The sequence below is a fragment of the Brachyhypopomus gauderio genome, unplaced genomic scaffold, assembly GCF_052324685.1.
Source record: "Brachyhypopomus gauderio isolate BG-103 unplaced genomic scaffold, BGAUD_0.2 sc92, whole genome shotgun sequence".
In the NCBI taxonomy this organism is placed as follows: Eukaryota; Metazoa; Chordata; class Actinopteri; order Gymnotiformes; family Hypopomidae; genus Brachyhypopomus; species Brachyhypopomus gauderio.
In genome coordinates this window covers 496425-518590 of record NW_027506913.1, presented here as the reverse complement: position 1 = coordinate 518590, position 22166 = coordinate 496425, and the positions used below count along the sequence as shown (strand labels likewise).

Genomic DNA, 22166 nt, shown 5'->3' with positions numbered 1-22166 from the left:
TATTGTATGTAATACATGTAGACCTAATGGTCTAAAATGTTGGATACATTATTAGGTACTGTAACATTAATCTAATTAGTTTTGCATTTTATAGCATAGTTTTCATTATGTAGGTGACTGTTGTGTAGATCATTTTGAAATGTGGCCTTTCTAGGTTCTAAGTTTGTCTGTTCTGAGCTGTAATGTAAATTAGGTATACTTGAAATATGCTATACTTTTTGTTTTATTCTATGAAGTATTATCAAGTGAAGAAGATAAGATCCTTGTCTATTTTATGCAATCGAAGGATTCTGACATTATCAGTAGGACTTATCATATTTATTATAGAGTTATGGCGACGCGAGAATAAAAAGTATACGCAATTTGTGGTGAGGAGCGTCCGTACGTTGCTGCATCCCCGAGCTCTGATTGGATACGTCTCTGCCAATCAAACAGAGATTAGTTTCAGGAATGGTGGTTTTCCCACATAACAGCTGAAAGCGGTTTCAAAGCTTCTGTTTTCAGATTTATTTTATCCGGGAAAAAGAGAGAGAAATCATGGTAGGTGGCACAAATGTATTCGATGCAGTATTTTATCTATCGTTATTTCATTATATCATTATGTTTACGAGGTAGTGCGTGTATTTATATTGTATATCGCGGTTGTATCGTCAATAGGCAAAAGTAAGCAGTAGAAATTATCGATTTATTGACACAGCTAGATGACATTGATTATTTGATTTTTGTAACTTCAGTAAGGCTATTTAGTAAAGCGTTATAAAGCATTACATTACATAAGCGAGAACGAGACCTAACCGATGCTTTTAACCAACAGCAATCAGTGATATGATATGTAGGAGATGCTGCGTATTTATCTCAATAAATGCGGGTAGGAACGCGAGTAACAATATATTAATCTATATATATATATGATTATGCACATTTTTTGTTTCGTTTTCCAGTATGGTTTTGTCAACCACGCATTAGAACTTCTGGTACTGAGAAATTTCGGCCCGGATGTATGGGAGGATATCAAGTGAGTACAAAACCCATTCAATACGTAATTTGCCCTTGTTAACTTCTGTTTTAATCTCGATAATCCACAACAGTGGAGCTACATTCGCAGTTTTATGTTTATAATGCAGATGTTATCATATTTAACCAATATCACCTTCAGTTGCATCAACAGTATAGAGAGGTGTATGGAACTTTCCTTAACAAGATCTCGAAAGACGATTCGTCATCAGAGTAGCTGTATAGTGGATTACTTGCAGAATAGCTTAGGCTACATCATAACCAACCCGACCTATGCGATACACACTTATCAGCCAATTTCATGAACACCTAAATGATTAAACCTACAGTCACTTACAATAGAATTTTGTAGGTACACAGTTATTGGCCCTTGATCATGTGGTCCCATTATAATTTGTCAGCCACTGCGTACCCTGGATCGTAATTGCTGCAGACCGGATATTGTTTGAATGGCCTTTTATCAACACATCCACAACATCATCACATCCACAAAGATGAAGTGGGATTGAAGTGGGTTTTGTGTTGGTGTGAGTCTGGCCTGTGTTGTTTGATTTTTTATTTATTAAAAAAAAAAACATGTCAGTGACTCTGTTGAGAGTGGTTTACCATTGCTCTGGGAGTCATGCTGAATAGCTCATGTGGATTACTAAAATAATTACCTCTAAAATGTGATCTTCTAAATCCTAATAATGAAAGGCATTTAAAAGTTGTTTAGCATACCCCATTAAGTTAGTTTTACATTGTGATGTATATTCAAGGTGTTTAAATACATTTTCCCTTGTTGAAAATGTATGTAGAGGCAGAAAAAATGCCTTGTTCAAAGTCAGATGCTTCAGTTTGTTCAGGTGTGGGCTTGAACTGCTATGCAATTTTAGTTACAACACAATTTTGAAGGAATGTTGCAGAATGGCTCAAACATTTTAGATTATCTTACAAAACCCTTTTGAGTGTTATAAGAGAAGACGTACAGAAAAATTCAGTCCAATCCACCAAGATCCGGCACCACCCAAAGCCAAGAGACAAGGATCCTTAGGAGGTCGGCTCAGGATCAGCAAGCGTCCCTTGGGCTTGATACCATCTGTGTTCCTGAGTCTGCCATAAGTAAAACACTGAAGGAGAGAGGTATTCAGTGGGAGGTTACTAGGGAGGAATCCACTGCTTCTGGAAAAACTCTGTTGCCCATCTCAAGTGTGCAGAAGACCACCAACCGGAGTGGGTTTCTGTGTAGTTTCAGACAAGGAAAGAAAAGGCGGACTTTTTGGTATATGTACACTGGTATATTAGGAGACAATCTACACTCAACAGCCACTTTATTGGGTACACCTTCCTAGTACCGGGTTGGACCCCATTTTGCCTTCAAAACTGCCTTAAATCTTTCGTCCTTAATCCTTAATCCATTATGCGAATTTCCCGTTCCACCACATCCCAAAGGTGCTCTATTGGATTGAGATCTGGTGATGTGGAGGCCATTCGAGTACAGTGAATTCGTTGACGTGTTCAAGAAACCAGTCTGTGATGATTCACGCTTTATGACATGGCGCGTTATCCTGCTGGAAGTAGCCATCAGAAGATGGGTACACAGTGGTCATTAAGGGATGGACATGGTCAGCAACAATACTCAGGTAGGTGGTGGTGTTGACACGATGCTCAATTGGTACTAATGGGCCCAAGGGGTGCCAGGAAAATATCACCCACACCATTGCACCACCACCACCAGCCTGAACCGAAGATATAAGGCAGGATGGATCCATGCTTTCATGTTGTTGATGCCAAAGTTTGACCCTACCATCCGAATGTCACAGCAGAAATTGAGACTCATCAGACCAGGCAACATTTTTCCAACCTTCTATTGTCCAATTTTCGTGAGCCTGTGTGAATTTTAGCCTCAGTTTTCTGTTCTTAGCTCACAGGAGTGGCACCCGGTGTCGTCTTTGCTGCTATAGCCCTTCCGCCTCAAGGTTCAACGTGTTGTGCATTCAGAGATGCTCTTCTGCAAGCCTTAGTTGTAATGACTGATTATTTTAGTTACTGTTGCCATTCTATCAGCTCAAACCATCTCCTCTAACCTCTGGCATCAACAAGGCATTTGCGCCCACAGAAATGCCACTCACTGGATATTTTCTGTTTTTCTAACCATTCTCTGTAAACCCTAGAGATGGTTGTGGATGAAAATCCCAGTCGATCAGCAGTTTCTGAAATATTCAGACCAGCCCATCTGGCACAACCATGCCACATTCAAAGTCACTTAACAGTTATTGTAAAACACCTGTTTCACCTTTCTTCCCCATTCTGATGCTCGGTTTGAACTGCAGCAGATATTGGCCATGTCTACATGCCTAATTGCATTGAGTTGCTGCCATGATGCGACTGGCTGATTCAACATTTGCGTTAATGAGCAGTTGGACAGGGGTACCTAATAAAGTGGCCGGTGAGTGTGTGTAAAAACATGCATGCCACTAGGCAATAAAAATTAATTCCAGCTGTGAAGCATAGCAGAAGAGTCCTTTTATTGAGATCTGAAGATTTATGGAGACATTCTGCAGCAGAATTGTAGGGTTATGATTGTGAATGTCCATTCAGAAGAGGCTTGAGTAGGCCTGTCACGATAACAAAATTTTCAGAACGATATATTGTCCCAGAAACTATTGCGATAAACGATAATATTGTAATTTTAAAGTGCCGTTATAGAATTTGTTCTTGCTTCTGGGTTCCCCAAAGGAGCTTTAAGACAATGTGCCACAATAATAATATAGTAGCATAATAATACAATTACACCAGTTTGCAGTAATGTAATGTATTGTAAAGCTCATATATGGGGTCATATTTGAGCTTGACCACATATCTGTAGTGGCAGAGTAAAACGAGATGTCTTTAATCTCCTTCAGAATGCCATCTTTCACTTCATTATAGGTTGGAATGGCAGTTTGGGAGATATAGGTTTTCTTTGGCAGTTCATACTGCTTGTCAAATCTTTGCAGCATGTTTATAAATGTTTATTTAACGGCAGCATCTTTGGCTATATAGCGAGTTAAGCCTGGTTTAAGCCTGGTTTATACGAAATTGACGTAATCGCGGTGGCTCCGCCTGTAACTTCGTGCGCGCCAACAAAGTCATGTTTGCAGGGTTCATACACCTTAACAAGGTGGAATTCAAGGACTTGTACATCACTTTCAAGGTCCATTTCAATATTTACCAGCACGTTAAGCTTAATTAAGTTAAATATTTATACATATACTTGAAATGATTCGAAATAATTCGCTTTTTATCACACTATTTATTGGTTGTTTATTTTCAAAACGCCCAATCTTAACGTCTTCGCGTTCTCTCATGTTTCGTCCTGGAATTACAAGAGGCTCATATTTGTTAACGTAATACAAGAGAACTGTTCAGTCAGATAGCTATTTGTTGTGAAACGAACAAATTCCAGCACTTTTCAAACCTGGAACACAATGCAACATTAAAATTTGTCAGGTAAATGTTCCTTCCTGTTTTTGAGGGGTGTTTCTTTATACTACCATATCTACATATCATTTCGAACTACACTGCAAAGAATGTGATGCGGCAAGAACCGTTCTCGGAAGTTAGCGCGAGGTGTGCAGAGTCGCGCGCTACGGTCACTATAATAAACAATCATTAAATAATGTGATAAAAAGCTAATTATTTCGAATCATTTCGAGTCCTATTAGCCTCGAATACGTTCGCAAACTAACACATCTCCACCTGTGTGTGTGGAGGCACTGTTATTGATGCATACGCTCTCCGTGTACTGCACTCATTTCCTAACCGGTAGATGTCGGTCTCTGATCACAGATTCGTCTTCCCTTAAGGGGGAGGGGGCAGCGAGAAAGCAGCACTGCGTGCCTTTCTGAAATCTGACGTAGTTGCGGTTTATTCTCATGTAAACAAATTTGCGCAGAAATCCAATGGCCAATTATCGACATCAGCAAAAATGATCGCAGTTAAAAAAATTATCGTACGATAAGTCGATAATGTAATTATCGCGACAGGCCTAGGCTTGAGTCATGCAGAAATCCAGATATTTCCAAAAAGTTTAATTCAGAGTCATGTAGCTCATATTCTATTGGCTTCATCTGACCCTTTGGCTCATCAGAAAATATCTTCCTTTATGGGCCCAATTTTATCTTACCAGACTTGACTTGTGAGAACTGGTATTGAATTTTTTTCACCGCTTTCCTTCACTTCCCATTGCTCCGCTACAGTAACACTCCACTACTGTTATTGCAAAGTTATTTCAGCAAACCTCACCTTTATCACCATGGCAGCTTATCTCAGTACGCTCGCTAAAATGGGCCTGATTAATGATGTAATATCTGGTCTATTTTGGGCCCTGTGCAGCATCTCAAGAGTGTTTCTCATGCTGTTTTAACCTTGCATTGTGTGTTTAGCTAAACCGATCATTCATCATTTGGTTCATCATTGCAAATCTGTGTTCTTTTTTGAGCTTGGCCTGATAAGGTGACTTTAAGGTCAGAGACCTTGTCAAGGACCTGAATTAAACTGCATTTTGTGTGCATGTCAGATATTTTATATTGCTGAGTTTGTTCTATGCCTAATTGCAATGGCCTGTTTCCAAAAATGTGCAGGCCTGCATTAGATCAATGTGCACATGGTGTAAGTGTGCAAAGTGGTTTGAATGCAGTTATTCACAGCTGCAGTATATTTAACTGTAAAGTAATATGTCAATGTTTTTTGTTGAGAGGGAGTTTTCAATTAAGATATTTCTAGCAAAATGCTTTAGCATATTCCATCCCCTTTAAAATTTTGGTGCTATACATTTTAAAATATAGATGTCTCAGATCACTACGTCACAGAACTGATGCAGTTCCTGGCAAAAACTGCATGTAGATGGGATACAAGAAGTCTTTTCTGTATACAGTGATTTCTGTCAATAAATCATGGCAACATAAACGGTTTTAAATGTTCAAAGCCATCTAAACAGGTATCTTTTCAAAGAAACATTCAGGAAGCACCTCACTAAACCTCTAGCACTGGCTGAAAGTTGTCACATTCTAAATTTATCTCAGGCGGGAGGCCCAGGTCGATGTTGAAGGACAGTTCCTGGTCAGAATCATCTATGAAGATGCCAAGACATACGATCTTGTGGCAGCTGCGAGCAAAGTTCTAAGTAAGCGGGATTTCATTTAATTTCACCTTTATTGAAAGTGTCCAAAAAGTTTTCCTGTATAACTGTGCTAATTTCTGAACAGATATAATCCAAAGTCTTCTCCTTTTCACAAATTTAGATACTTTTCAGGCATTACCTATTAAATCTTTCAATTTTCGGGACTATGTAACACATTAGCAATGTTATAAGCAAGAAAAACAATCAATTTTTTAATGCACATAATAACATGAAGCTGTCTGATTGGAACAGAGATCGAAGCAGGCGACATCCTGCAGATGTTTGGAAAGATGTTCTTTGAGTATTGTCAGGAGTCTGGTTACGACACAATCCTCAGAGTGCTCGGCTCCAACGTGCGAGAGTTCCTTCAAGTAAGGCCATTCTTCCCCTCCCTAATCACCTCTGTCCTCCTCTGTTGTGTATGATTTGTGGTGTTTAACATTTGTTTTTTTTTTTTGTTTTTTAGGGGATGAGGTGGTTGTAAAGTATTAATCATTTTATGGGAGCAAGTTAGATTTTTGGGTAACAGGCATCACTACATCTTACACTAAGAAAGGGACTATAGCACTATGGAATATATTACAGTATATGCTGAATATACTAGAAAAAAATTGTTCAGTTTACAATGATATATGCACTGAAATGTGAACTTGTTGAATTTTGCACTTGTGTTGTTCAAAAATGTAGAGCAAAGTTAAATGAACATGTGGAACATGTTCACAGTTCAGCCACATACATAGCATGGCGCTACACCGTACACCGACACTACTGAAGGGAGAGGGAGTCGAAGGTGAAAAGGTCACTGCTCTTTCAGAACCTGGACGCCCTGCACGACCACCTGGGCACCATTTACCCGGGCATGCGTGCGCCTTCCTTCCGCTGCACAGACGCGGAGAAGGGCAACAATCTCATCCTGCACTACTACTCCGAGAGAGAGGGCCTCCAGGACATTGTCATCGGGATCATCAAGACCGTCGCACAGCAGATCCATGGGACAGAGATCGAGATGAAGGTTCGGCCCCATCCTGCGTCACCTACCATCCTCCACCACCACCACTGCTCACTTCCATCCACAAACCCAACATCCCGCCGTATTCGTTTTTTTTTCAGCCCGCTCCCACCACTCTTGTGCCGCAGGACGTTACAGCCGAGCTCTGATGCTCAGCACGCGCTAGCAGAAACGGGGTCGTCGACAAAAATAGAAACCCACCGAACTTGGTCTTAACGCAGATCAAAAGCAGGAGGGAGAAAACGTGCACCGCTGAACATGTAGAACATGTAGTGACGACAACAGTCTAATGGGAGGAAGGCTTCTAACCCCGCCCCCAAAAGAGTAATCACCTCCAGGACCAACACACTCTTCTCTCTCTGCTTGTCTTCTTCTCTTTCTCTCACTCCCTCTTCCTCATGGATGCACTACGACGGATTTAGTATGAGATTAGAGGAGCTGAATTTGCCAGATCCTCTGAACAAACGCAACACCTGATTTTACCGGTAAAAAAAAAAAAAAAAAAAAACCCATGGTAGCGGGTGTTTCCTCGGCAACAGCAGGGCAAAAGACACTGTGACTTGACGTCAGCAAAAATGGCTTCAGTTTCAAGTCGAGCAGCTGCAGAGTAGGGCTGACTAAAAGATCTCCGTACAGGCCCGACATACAGCATGTTTTATATTATAGGGATTTACTGTTGACGCCAAACAACACAAATGGCTAATTTTCAGAAATGTCTGCTTTTTGTTAACTCAAAGTAGGTAGGCGAGTACAATAAATGTAATCTGTTAAATTCTGATTGTGTGTGAATTCAGAATGTGTGAGGATAGCTCATGCATTTTCATGAGTTTTCTCATCTTGAAATCTTGTTTACAAGGAAGACTGGCATAGCTAGTACCATCTCAGCGCAAAAACAAATAAACACGCTGACTCACTGGTGCTAGGTCCTACAATTGACAAGTAATCAGATTTACTCAGATGGCCAAGTAGCAGAAACACCATGCGTTACACAGTTCTGCTCTGTTCTGCAGAGTATAGTTCAAGAGTATTCAGCTCTGGCTTACAGACACACCTGAACACTCTGACCAACCGTGTTGGGTGTGTTCAGATAAGGCTTCAATGTGCAGAACAGCACTAGAGGAGCAAGGCTGTAGGTGGCTTATGTGAAATGGACATTATTAGCATACATTTAAACCATATAAGCAGCTTGAGTGAATAATCACCATCATTTCCTATAAATCATTACTAAAAGAAACAAAAAATCTGATGCCAAGATGCATAGTGGGACTTTGATTTCTGGATGTACACTGGTTCTTGTGTCTTTGTATTCCTGGGTGTTTTACAGTACACATCTGTTCAGGAAAACCAATCACCAATGGCGTTTGCAGTGTGTACTGTAGACATATATAGGGCAGGAGTTTTCATTGCTGAGCCCATGCTGTGGTTAGCATTTAGTCGGCACTTACAGCAAGAACCGCCGATCGATGAAGAAATTGATATTGTTAGAAACTATTCATGCTCTGTCGGGTATCCTTCTGAACGATGGGCAATATCAGTTATCACACCCTTGCCCATTCCACACTGCCGGCATTGCCTTTTTTTTCTTTTCTTTTAAACACCACCATTGGCAAACACAATCTTACAGCCCCTAATCCCTTAACTCTTCACAACGTCAGGTTGTCCAACAGAAAAGCGAGGAGTGTGACCACATAAAGTTCCTGATTGAGGAGAAGGACTCAGAGGAGGAGGCATTTTATGAGGACCTGGACGGCTTCGAGGAGAACAGCACCCAGGAGACGCGCATTAGCCCCTACACCTTCTGCAAGGCATTCCCCTTCCACCTGATGTTTGACAGGGACCTTGTGCTCACCCAGTGTGGTAACGCCATCTTCAGGGTCCTGCCGCAGGTGAGGCAGGGAAAACTTTTGCATATAAAGTGGCCTGTTTGGGGCATGTTTCAGCTTATAAACATTACTAAATGCCTTAGTTATCTGCCCTAGTACAATCTTGTGTAAATGCTTATTGGGAATTAATATATAAGCAGTGTATGGCTGACTAATATATATATATATATATATATATATATATATATATATATATATATATATATATATATATATATATATACACTGCTCAAAAAAAATAAAGGGAACAAACAACACAATGACTTCAAGTCATCCACACTTCGTGTTCAGATAGGAAGCAACACTGATTGTGAATCAATTTCATCTGCTCTTGTGCAAATGGAACAGACAACAGGTAGAAATGAGAGATTTTCAACTGATTTCAAAGATTTTTATTGAGATCTAGGATGTTATTTCAGTGTTCCCTTTATTTTTTGAGCAATATATATATATATATATATATATATATATATATATATATATATATATATATATATATATATATATATATATATAAAAAGAGGACTCAGATCGTTGTTTGTGTGTATGTGTGTGTGTGATGTCCCAGCTCCAGCCTGGCGTGTGTAATCTGGCCTCAGTATTTTCCCTTGTGCGGCCTCACATTGATTTCAGTTTCCATGGCATCCTCTCCCATATCAACACGGTGTTTGTGCTCCGGAGCAAGGTTAGTACACCCAGCCATGTGCCAGCTCAAGGCTCAGAAGCCGAGTGACGGAGTTATTGTTTAATCCACTTTAAAACTTTGAACCACAGCAGTAATCATCTTAACAAGAACATCAATCAGTTTATTGTTACAGTGTTAAAGTGTGATCTGGATTGTTTAGAGCTCATCTGAAAGCAAAATTATTCTCAGAATGACCAAATTTCACATACACAAGCCCTTCTTTTTATATACATGTGAATTAAAATTAGCATAAAAGATGGTCATTCTGAAGCTCGTTCTGAACAAGCAAGTCAGAAAATTATCTCACTTCTGCTAGGTTATAAAGGCAGCGGTTTTTACGGTCCAAAAAAAGAGAGAGTGAATCACTGCAGAGTGCAGACTGAGAACACCTAAATGGCACGTACATAATCATGTCCTGAGGGACAAATGAATAATGTACTTCAAGGCAGCTCAATACGCAAGACCGAATATTTTCGTAATTTAATAAATAGCCTTATCAGCAGCCCCAGAAGGGCCTCGTAGGACTGAGCAATAAATCACCCGGCCCCAACACAAATCAGAACGGGCAGTCAAAAAGCAGGAAAGGAAGTAGAGGAAAAAAATACGACTGTATCTTGAAGCCTTGTCACAGGGGGGTCTCGTGAGGCGGCGTGCTAGCGGCTGTGTGTGGCACAGGAGGGCCTGCTGAACGTGGAGACGGCCGAGAACGAAGATGAGCTGACAGGGGCGGAGGTCAGCTGCCTGCGGCTCAAAGGCCAGATGATCTCGCTCCCCGAGACTGAGAACATCCTCTTCCTCTGCTCCCCGAGGTACCTCGCCTGGCCGCCTGCACTGATGCCCACCGGAAAGGCAATTACACCTTAGGGCCATGCATTCTGCTCAAGTAGTTTTAGGAGGAACCCATGTATTTAACTTAAAACTAGATGTAGATGCAAGTTCTTCATGCTGATGTTGCATCAATTATCTGGTAAACTGTGGCTGTAAATGTACTCATGTCAAGCGTGAATATATCGAAGAACCAAAAATTTGCCGGTGTGTTTTGTTGCAGAACACATGTTGTACCTTAAACATGACAGACGTATTCAGTGTATATAGAAGGGAGTTATGTCCTAAGGCTCTTATTTGATAGTTCTTTCAAACACGGGGAGATTTTCCTTCCAGACAGAGTGCGCCAATACCTCGTGTTCACTCTGATGACTATCGGGACAAAGCATTTGCACTTAACACCAGCAGGTAATAACTATGTAACAATGGCTCGACCGAATCTCAAGGCAGGCCAGAGTAATCAAACTGCTTTGCTGTGGAGCTCAGTCTTGGCAGGCCAATTAGAGTTGGGCAACAGGAATTTCTAAGGAAGCCTACAACATTTTCTGGGATGAAAAGAGTCTCTTAATCGGACACGTGGAGACATCTTTCTTGTGACAGAGACATCTTGGCGACCGTAGGCCTCACAGGTAGCCACAAAATCAGGTGGAAATAGCCTAAAATTGTAGTAGCATATTTTCTGTGGGGGGATCATCTTTTGCCACATTCCATAATTTGACAAGTGGTTTCATCATTCTGCTTCATTTTGCTGTTAAAAATGCGATGAAGAAACCTTGAAGTTACTTTAAACTCACTGAAACTCAAGCAAATCCTCTTTATGCCCCGTCCTTTCTGTTCCACCCCTTTATGCCCCACCCCTTTCAGCGTGATGAACCTGGACGACCTGACGCGCAGGGGTCTGTACCTGAGCGACATCCCACTGCACGATGCCACTCGTGACCTGGTACTGCTCGGGGAGCAGTTCAGGGAGGAGTACAAGCTCACGCAGGAGTTGGAGATCCTCACCGACCGCCTGCAGCACACGCTCCGGGCTCTGGAGGACGAGAAGAAGAAAACAGACAGGTCCAGCATCCCACAGTGCTCTGTATCACACACTGTAACACCTATCAACAGTCTTCTAGAACACGTTTGGAGAACGTTCATGACATGCACCTTGCTTTAGAATAAAAGAGAAGTCAGTAGGCTAGAGGTTTAACCTTACATGGAGGTTTAACCTTACATGGAGAGTAATTGTATTTAACACCTTCCATAATCATATCGATCTCTATCATACAGACTCACTACAGGCATAGTCTGATCATTATAAATTATCTATCCAACTGGCAGTTTTCATTCACTATTTTCCGTTTGCTGTTGGTTTTTGTTGGATTTTATCTGAACGTATTAATCAGGTTTGAAACTATTCAGGTCTCTCAGCTTCAATTGCCTTAATGTCAAATTCCATGAACCACTATAAATGTTTCAAGAAGTTTCTCTATAGAGATTATGGTGAACAGCACAGAGTGTAACAGAAAATCCATTATTGCTCATTAAGATACAAAACAGCCCCCTGCCCCCCCTCCAAAAAAAAGGAAACCAAATCTGAGTCAAATAAATAGATGTAGTGCTTGATCTTAAGGCATAACAGTCAAAGAATGCCAGTCCAGTGTAAACATTTCCGGTGAAATAGAAAACCTTCAGAATTATGATGTTTAAAATAACTTTTCACATGTATGGTAAACATACATAGAGTAAGGTTTAGCCATTGACTGGTGGGATTCATTTTTTTAACACTAGGAACCCGACGGCCGAGAAAATTTTCGCAAGGCTTAGTAAGGTCCATGTAGCCCACTCCCCTGCTGTGAAGAGATTAACGCCCATTGTCTTGGTAATGCGGTGGAAGCGTCTCACCCCCAGCTCATACGCCTGCCAAAGCACAAGCGGCTCACCTCCAAGCTCATACAAAGCACCAAACGTGATACTTCACGAAAAACTTGGTTACAAACAAGCAGACTGTATATGTTACCGATCCTACATACATACATCATACATCAACACAAAACATTAGATAAAATGGTATGGCACATTGATGCTGTCAGAGCTTGTGTAATTTGACAGATTTAGCCCTGTGATATTAAGTCCTCAAGTGAAGTTTATGGAATAATAAATTGAAAATTATTACTGATTAATTACTGAAAATTATTATTGAAGGATTTGAAATGCTAGCATTTGGAATTTTATAGTTAAAATTTAAATTTATGATTGTAGGGTAACTTCAAGGAATATTCCAAGAAAGCAGATATGGATAATCTGGTTATAAGATGCCAAATGGTCTCGTTTCTGACAGTCTGAAAGATACCAAACAGCATCTAGATCTCACTTTGTTTTCCAAAATGGCCACCTACTTTTTCCACTGTCTTGAAACCGAAGCCTGTGCTACAGGCAACAGGGGAGCCTCGGTACAAACGGCTGTTTGCATGTCAGCCAACCCAGATCCACGTGCTCACTGCGCATGACGGCGCGCTTGGTCCCGTGAGTGCTGGCAGTTGTCTGGGGCTTTGGGTCGACCGAGTCCCCACTCTGTGAACAACTCATAGCTAACTGTAGTGGAGACAGCCATGTGGGATTTGAGCACTGCCAGCTCAAATGCACTCAAAGCTGCAAGGCAGGAAGATGCTGTCCAGTGCTTTTGCCATTACTTGGCCATGAATTAATGGATTTGGGATATAGACTGATTAATTGTCTTATTAATGAGTTGATGTCCGGTCAAAACTCTTAAGTTTATAGAATAATTTACATTTGGAATTGCTGGTCACTCAAAGTTTCAGTGTCAAAGGTCACTAGTCATAATATGATGGCATATTTGTGTTTATTTAATTTTATTTGTGATTTTCATTTGATAATGCTAGTAAATCTGTCAGGACACACATTTTTGTGACTCCATCATCCTAATGTAACAGTGAAGTGAACTGAAACTCAACAAGGCCCAAGAGCGGGCACCTAAGACATTACATGCGCCTGCTAATTTGTTTTTCAATTCCCCAAAGGAAGGTGTTGCAATTACCTTGGTCAACGACTCAAATATATTAAACACACTGGGTGGCTTCTGCTGTGTTGTGAATGGCAAATAGATGTTGTAATTATGTCTGATTACTTTGCATCGCCACGGTGGAAGAGACAGAGAGAAAAATAAACACGATAATCTTTCAAGCAGTTCCTTTGTTCTACAGAGGGCCTCTTGGAGGAGATTTTTAAATGCGCCGGCTCTGCAGTTTGGTTTTGTGGGGATGACACACACCTCCTTGTTTCCGAGGAATCTGGAGGTTTACTGCCTGGTGATAACAGCAAGGCTGTGGTACGCCCGCTCTGCTAAAACAGCCTCGCTTATCTATGGCAGCAGGTTTCCTGGGCTCCACGTGCCTCTCTGCAATGACGCAAAATCCGGGACTCAAACACCAGGACTCAAACCCCACTTCCAGTGGCAGCGACTTAGGTTTGGGGGGGGTTGGGGCGATGGTGGTCCACGCACATGTCGCGTCCAAGCTGAAAGGCCTGCACTGATTCTTTGTTTCACATGCTAATACGGTTGTAAAAACATATATAATAATAATAAAAAATAAAAAAACCCAAGATGCGCTCGTTAATCTATAAAGATGCCAGGCAGAATTCACCTCATTTTCCTACTACATGCAGAGAATGTCAGTGCCTGCCCCTGGTATATTCATCAAATCAGCATGCAGAAGAAATTACAGAAAGCTGACCATGAGTCTGCTCCTCACGTAGAGACTGCTATTTGTATTCAGAAGGCATGTGCGCTTTGGGAAAGCAGATCATTGAAAATGCGCCCTGTCTGCAGTGTGGCCGGTAATACGAATTCATTATTTAATGCATTTTGAAGTTTTGGCAGAGAGTAATAAGCTATCCTAAGGCATGTTCCCATAGCAACCCCTCTTGTTCCCCATTCTTGTACTCCGAAGACCTGCTTCAGGGTGATATGAAAATATGAACAAGAAAATGTTATATATTGTTATTTACTTATTGGTCTCAAAAGCCATGCTGAATCTCAACAGGCTGATTTGAAGCTTGGCAGATTGAATTTCCTAGATATTACACAACAGAATTGTACAGGAGGCCCCTGGTGTGTTTTCAAGTGTATGTCTTTTTATGTAATATCAGACTAATATAGCCTATGTACAAAGCAGTAGTGAAGAAATGCCTTGGGGACAGGAACTAAAACAACGATGGCTAACAGGATCATTTTGCCTTGGTCCTCGTGGATAATTAAGTTCCTTTGTTCACTTTGTATAAAGCTAAACCACTCACTTCACCTGAATTAAATCACTTTAGGTCTAAGTCAGGAACAGATAAAAATAGAACTCACATTGTGCTTTTAAATTATATTATCCATGTCAGGAACCAGGAACACAGTCACTGTAACTGAAGTCTTGGAGGGTGTGTGTGTGTGTGTACATTGTATGCTGTATAACAGAGGTTCACAGCTTTTGTCCTGGAGATCTACTGTTCTGTCAAGTTAATTTGCTTTACATCGCCAGTCCTGGGGCCCCAATGCCCTGTAGAGACTCTAGCTTGCCTTGTTCTAGCACACATCAACAGGTCAAAAGCTAACGACTAAGCTCTTAAAGACTTGCATTAGGTGTGCTGCAGAACCTCAATCTGTCCAGAGCGATAGAGCCTTGGCCTTCAGATGCTCCTGAACATCAGAGGCAGGAAGGCTGAAACTAAACTCCACACTGATCTCCAGGAACAGAGTCGGACTGCCCTGTTGCATAGACAGCGCTGATGCCGAAAGCTCACTGAACCTTCTGTTCAACCTTCTGCCCTTCATCTGAAACGCGTCATTTCTGCATGGCAGATTGCTGTATTCCGTGCTGCCGCCGTCCGTAGCCAACGAGCTGAGACACAAGCGTCCTGTGCCTGCTAAGCGCTATGACAACGTTACCATCCTCTTCAGCGGCATCGTGGGCTTCAATGCCTTCTGCAGCAAGCACGCGTCGGCAGAGGGGGCCATAAAGATAGTCAACCTCCTCAACGACATCTACACCAAATTTGACATCCTTACCGACTCCCGGAAGAACCCTTACGTGTATAAGGTACGACACATGGATGCCAAACACCAGTTTCACTTACACACACACACGCATATATATATATATATATATATATATATATATATATATATATATATATATATATATATATATATATATATATATATATATATATATATGTGTGTGTTTGTATGTAAACACACACACAGATACATACATAATACATACACATACACACACAAAATTGTATTCATTCAGTGGCAGTGAAGACATGGGTTAGGTAAATGGGCTGAAATGTGGACTGGGACAACTTCTGTACTTTTTACATGCACAGAAGGAAGAAAATGGAGTGCAATGAAAGTCGAAGCATGGACACTCGAGTACCAACACAACGCACCGAACGGAGGCCATAGCAAGGGCACTGTAGTCCATAAACGATATTAACAGCTTCCTTAACAAAACCAAGCCCGCAAGCAAAACAAACACACTGAAAGTAGCTTTAATAGATGATTTCTTGCAAATGACTTGAATGGGAAAACTGGGGTTCATAGTGACATTGCCTGACTTTCTCAGGCCAAAATGCCACACACGTCAGTACCAGCCGTGCTTTGGGCCCAGGTAATTTATTTCATTCTGCTTATGACGTCTATTTGCAGCTGCGTCGAAGTTGGGCTTTCCAAAAAAAAAAAAAAAACGAGGGCACGACAAGATGGCCTCCCTGATTTATGCGCCAGGCTTCCAGACAGGAATGCACTTTACGGAGCACGAGCTAACCGATTTAAACGGGAGCCTAGAATTTCAATACTGGCTCACCAAAAAAAGCAATATTTACTTTATACCATCTGTGTCTTGGTGGTCCTGAGGTTTTACAGTCTCTCGAGGGATGGGGCCCTCAGCAAAGATGTGTGTGTATGTGTGTGTATGTCTGTGTATGTTTAAACTTACATTGGCGGGGGGTGGGGGATATGATGAGAGTGTATTGTGTAGGAGATGGCACACACTGAGGTTGACTGTCGGTAATACACTGTGAACATGTACCGGGGCAAGTTGGCCTAGGGGAAACCTAGCAGTTACTCCTGCTGGCTACATTCTTCCATCATTTTATGTGCCCCTTGAATCCATACAGCCGATATGTCTTGACGCCCTGTCTAATGGCCCCTTGGCAGGTGGAGACCGTTGGGGACAAGTACATGACTGTGAGCGGCCTTCCTGAGCCCTGCATCCACCACGCCAAGTCCATCTGCCACCTGGCCCTGGACATGATGGAGATGGCAGGGCAGGTGAAGGTAGATGAGGATCCTGTGCAGGTAACAGCCAATGAAAGCATGTCCCTGTGCAGGAAGGTGGGAAATAGGTGGGAGGTCGCAGCTGCCTAACCTTTAACCTTTCACCCCTAGCAGTGGGATTGGGGATCAGAGGCAGGGAGTGGCCATGATTTTACCATTGACATCATAACTAATGCAACAGCATGGACAGAGACCTCAATCCTAGATCAGTATATCAAAATATCTGATAGATACAGTTATGAGTCCAAAAATGGTAAGGTATCCTTGGTGCAGTGCTTTGGGAGTCCAGGTAATAATGGAGATGAAGTGTTTGTGTACAAGCTAAGGCTACACTACACTTTGTTATGGTATGACTCTTGATTGATTAAGAGTGAGATTAATCTCAAAGAGAACAAAAAGGGATTTAAAAAATGCTTTTCTTGAGGAGAAAAGTGCTACACTGTGGCACAACAAGGCTTATAATGGCAAAGGTTACAAAAAAAGGTAATCGTCATGAAATCCTCTCTAGTACATAAAGATCCATTTAAAGTTTCTTTGGTCTGAATTCTTTGTCATTTGTCAAACATTTGCAGCCTCACGCATTCATCATTCATTCACTCATCTTATAAACCACTTAATTGCACCTTGCCACCATTTCACCCTGTCCTGTGCAAAGTTATTTTAAACGATATGACCCAATTTTACAATAAAAGAGTGCAGTTATAACACATATAATTTATAAGGGACACAGACCAATATGATTTATTTTAAAGCTTTATACCTTAAGTGTATAAAGTATTTATTAAAAAAACGAAAAAAACTTTAAAAAAAAAAAAACAAACAAATAGCTCTCTTACTTAGAGAAGTCATATACAAACAATCCTCATGCTTACATAAGTTATTCTGTATGTCGACAGTAATTGATGGCCTGACAGGCTGTTGCTATGTAGTGGAGTTGATGGTGCTGGCTGTTGCTGTGTAGTGGGGTTGATGGTACTACTGGGTGTTGATGATACGCTGATTAGTTAAACAGTTGGAGCGTCATCACAGGCATTATTGCAGAGAGCATATGAGTTATTTATCCAAGCTGCCGTACAATAAGTAACTTTTTGTCTCCCACTTGACCCTGCCACTCTGTGCTTCTGTATTCCCCCGATCAGTGATAAAGTGTTGCACCTCCCCTGCGGGTGGAGAAAGACAGACGGAGCCGTCGGAGGCACCCAAGTCAACGCCCACTGTGCTTATGTCACTCTTGCTAGTCCTGTCAAACCAAATACCACACAAATGGAGGTCAAACGTGAGGCATCACAGAGCAAAATCAAATGAGGGGTTTCCTTCTGCCAATGTGGTTTCGGGCCTGTGGCTTTGACTACAACTAAGGTGGCCCGTTGACACGCCAAAGGCTGCAGTTTTGAATCTATATTCTGCAATATTCTGACTAGTCGTCTGCACTTTGCAAACCCGGAACTCGCACGTGTGATGGCAATTTAAAAAAACCACCCATTCCATGTGTGTCGGACACAACAGTAAACGTGAGCTTGAGTATTTCATGCCTTTGTGTAAAGCTTTATTCCGTCTTTGCTGTTGTTTTCGAGGTGTTGGGGTGGGCGGCATTGCAAGATGGGAAGACTGTCGAACGAAGTGCGCGTGTTTCTCGGGCTTCGGTTGGCACAAACAGCTAGGCAAGACACAAACACCCTCCCTCTCGCATGGGCAGCCGCGTGTGCACAGGGGCTGGCGTGATGGAGGCTCCTCGCCTATTTAAAAATAAACCACCGTCGCTGTTGTCATCCTGGACATGTTTCTGCTGTGCCTCGTTTAAGAGTTCGTGATGAAGGTGTGGTCGGGCCGTGGGGAATGTGTTTCTGGTGCACGTGTGCATGAGTTATACTAGAGGAGTGCGTCCAGCATCCAAACGTCTTCAGTACATCCAGCGTCCAAATGTCTGACCCCCGTGTGCAATCACTGCTGTGACTCAAAGTGAGGTCACTGCTATAAAACATTTCGTCACACAGCTGTGGCTGTCTGGAATACTTTACACTTTATGCTGTATACAATACTTTTACTTTACGCTGTGACTGTGGCCCGCTGCAAGTACATTTATGGCTCTTTCCAGCACCCTGTAACCTTGTGGGAAATAGGCACTATGCCAGCGCATGCCAACAGCAGCATTTCTGATCCTTCTGTCTGTGCTTGTTTTTGGGGGCCGTCAGATCACCATTGGCATCCATACTGGAGAGGTTGTGACAGGGGTCATAGGTCAGCGAATGCCCCGCTACTGTCTGTTTGGGAACACAGTCAACCTGACTAGTCGCACGGAGACCACGGGTGAGAAGGGAAAGATCAACGTGTCCGAGTACACCTACAGGTAAGCATAGCTGTGCTTGTTTGCCGAGACGGATACCTGAGATGGAACCAAGATGGCTACCATGGCTGCACAGAAGAAACGGGCATCAGTTGCCATAACACCGTTAACTGACACTGCTATCTTTTATTTAGCATTGTCCACATTAGCGTGCTGGGAGATATGGTCCTGACAGAGACAATCCTTACAAAAAAAACTAAAGCCTCTTGGTTCACATCCCAAAATTAGATGATGTGTCATTCATCTGTTTAAGCAGGTAGGCTACAAAAATGAGTCAGAATTCATCAGAGACACCACAGCCCAAAGTGCAGGTCACCGTTGTAGCTAAATAGCAGCGCTGGAACTCATTTTGGATTATACTCATAAACAGCGATACAGCTTATGCAGAGGTTAAATGGAAATCCCCACTTGCTGCATTCACACAGTGCCTTTCTGTCTGGCGAAAACAAGCCTTGCCATCTTCTCAAAAGCAGAGCAAACACTCAGTTGCAGGAATTTTAGGAGATGGATTAAATGCTATTGCTTATTTTAATTTCAGGTGTCTGCAGTCCATGGAGAATGCGGATCCCCAGTTCCATCTGGAGTATCGTGGGCCTGTGACCATGAAGGGCAAGAAAGAACCGATGAAAGTGTGGTTCCTTTCTAGGAAGAACCTGTAGGCCGATGCTGATCCACCAGGGGGCACCATTTCCATTCCAGAATTTCTTATTCTCTATTTAAGACATGCGTTGTTGTAATTCACAGTTACACTGACATATGAGCATTATGAACTAAATGCTCATCTCTGTAGTCACCAATAGCAGCTGTCAGTTTTATAATTCTGTATCTGCAGTTGAAAATTATTACAAGTGTCTGTACCATGTTTTCTAGGAGTCCAAACATCTAAGGTCCTGGAACCCATTTTTTAAATATAGGCTTTTATCCCTTCTTCTTCTTCAGCTTCCTCTGACTCTCCTTTAACATGTCCAGCCAAGACATTAAATCCTAGAGATACCAAATTTGTTACAGAAGTGCCCTATCCACTCCACCACCTAGGGAAGGCAAGAGCCTCCAACTAGCCTGATGGTGGAGTCAGCCAATTTACATTTAGCCTAATATCTCCATATTTACATTTACATTGAGGACATTTATCAGATGCTCGTATCCAGAGCGACTTACAAAGAGCTTTGCATCTGTTCACAGAATGCATCCCAGATAGTAGCATAGATAGGTTAGAATTCAAGATACCCCTGAGCTAGACTACTACTAAACTACAGGAATCAATGCCATTACATAGTATTACAAATAAACATAGGCTCATAAACAACAGGAAATAAAACTTATACCTAGAAGCTTAAATAACCATAGACAGATAAACATACAATGTAAAGAACAGATAGAAGTCCTATCTGCGGTGTTAGTGCTCATTTAATTACTCAACAAACAGGTGAGTCTTCAGTCTATTTCTGAAGATGGCAAGAGACTCTGCAGTCTTAGCAGCTAGTGGAAGATCATTCCACCATCTCGTTGCTAGGACTGAGCCATATCTAGGTCCAATTCCTTTTGCCCCAATGTGACCACTACTGAAATGTAATTCACTTCATGTAATTCTCTTTCATCTTAATTCATTTTATTAGTGGGAATTCTTTCTGTTTGCTTGTCTTACTGTGGGCCCATTGGACTCAACATAGTTTAAATCTTCACAATTATCCAAAAATCTGTCCTAGTTTCAGTACATTATGGCCAAGTCACTACCACCGGGTGAGACCTCATGGACAGTAAATGTCCAAAACTAAAAAATAATAATAATAAAATTATTTTGATAGATATGTCAACATTTGAAAGCAACCTGCCAACAGGCTTTCACCTTGTATAAAATCACACAGTCAGTACATGCTTGGCCGTTGATGGTGACTACATTAGGCTTTTAATATTTCATGCTGACCAACAGGAAATTGCTGCTCCCTTGGCATCTCCCAATAGCTCACAGAAAGGGCATCAGAAAGGTGCTAAAAATGCCAACCTTTCTTCAAAAGTGTGACTGACCATTAGACTGACACAGGTGTCTTAGATAAACACCTATTTAAAATGTTCAGATTTCCTTCCGGAGAGCACAGGTTTCGACAACTCACAACTTGTACTACCATGTAGTCAATATCATTTTCATTCTCCTGATCTTAAAAGCACCATTTACACGACATCCCTCTGCAGCTCAACATATTAAACAATCTGTAGGCCTATGCGTACATGTTTCTTCCTAAATGTTACAGTCACTCTTACGGACTCAGTCGAAGGACATCAGAAATTCTCCATTCAGCATAGTGCCGCTATTGGGTCCAAGGCTGATGAAAATATGTATGAAGTAGAGTTTACATTATTTTATTTGCTGTTGGGACCAAAGCTGGGGTTCAACAAGATAGGTCAACAAAACTCACTTTCTACAAACACTATTTGTATTTCTATTTAACAGCCAACAGATTAAGTTACTTATTTTAACATATTGAATGGAAAATCACAACTTGAATGAAAAGGTAGAGAGAGAGAGAGAGAAACAAAAGTATTTTCAGTATTCATTAAACAACATATTTAAAATTTTTAGAAAGAAAACTATACAAAAGGAACTTCTTCCTCAATCAGTACAGAAGTCTGAATGTGATTAGCAGTTACACTGCTTATTTCTTCAATTGACTTCTTTGTGAAGAACTTTTTATCAGAAACCATGGCACCTGACAACCTGCTGTTTCTGGCATCTGTGGGCTTCCTCCGAGTTCACAGCTGAGATTTAAAAAGTTACAGGCACTATTACATTTATGTTAATATATATATATATATATATATATATATATATATATATATATATATATATATATATATATATATATATATATGCAGATCGCGAAAAGATATATATATATATATATATATATATATATATATATATATCTTTTCG

At 41.4% G+C, this 22166-nt stretch overlaps 1 protein-coding gene across 1 annotated transcript; it reads left to right on the top strand.

The window, feature by feature from the left end:
- Positions 1-392: 392 nt before the first annotated feature.
- Positions 393-21760, top strand: gucy1b1 (guanylate cyclase 1 soluble subunit beta 1). The gene is made up of 13 exons (XM_076992301.1): positions 393-540; positions 942-1015; positions 6060-6160; positions 6410-6528; positions 6972-7169; positions 8822-9052; positions 9618-9734; positions 10410-10543; positions 11424-11621; positions 15412-15649; positions 16774-16914; positions 19086-19240; positions 19776-21760. The coding sequence occupies exons 1-13, from the start codon at positions 538-540 to the stop codon at positions 19894-19896; spliced, it is 1830 nt and encodes a 609-aa protein (XP_076848416.1). The 5' UTR covers positions 393-537; the 3' UTR covers positions 19897-21760.
- The last annotated feature ends 406 nt before the right edge of the window (positions 21761-22166 follow it).

Bases quoted from the DNA above. Each gene is read 5' to 3' on its own strand.
- gucy1b1 (XM_076992301.1), top strand. The intron at 6,161-6,409 runs GTAAGCGGGATT...TGATTGGAACAG, and splicing joins AGCTGCGAGCAAAGTTCTAA to AGATCGAAGCAGGCGACATC. The intron at 16,915-19,085 runs GTAACAGCCAAT...GGGGGCCGTCAG, and splicing joins TAGATGAGGATCCTGTGCAG to ATCACCATTGGCATCCATAC.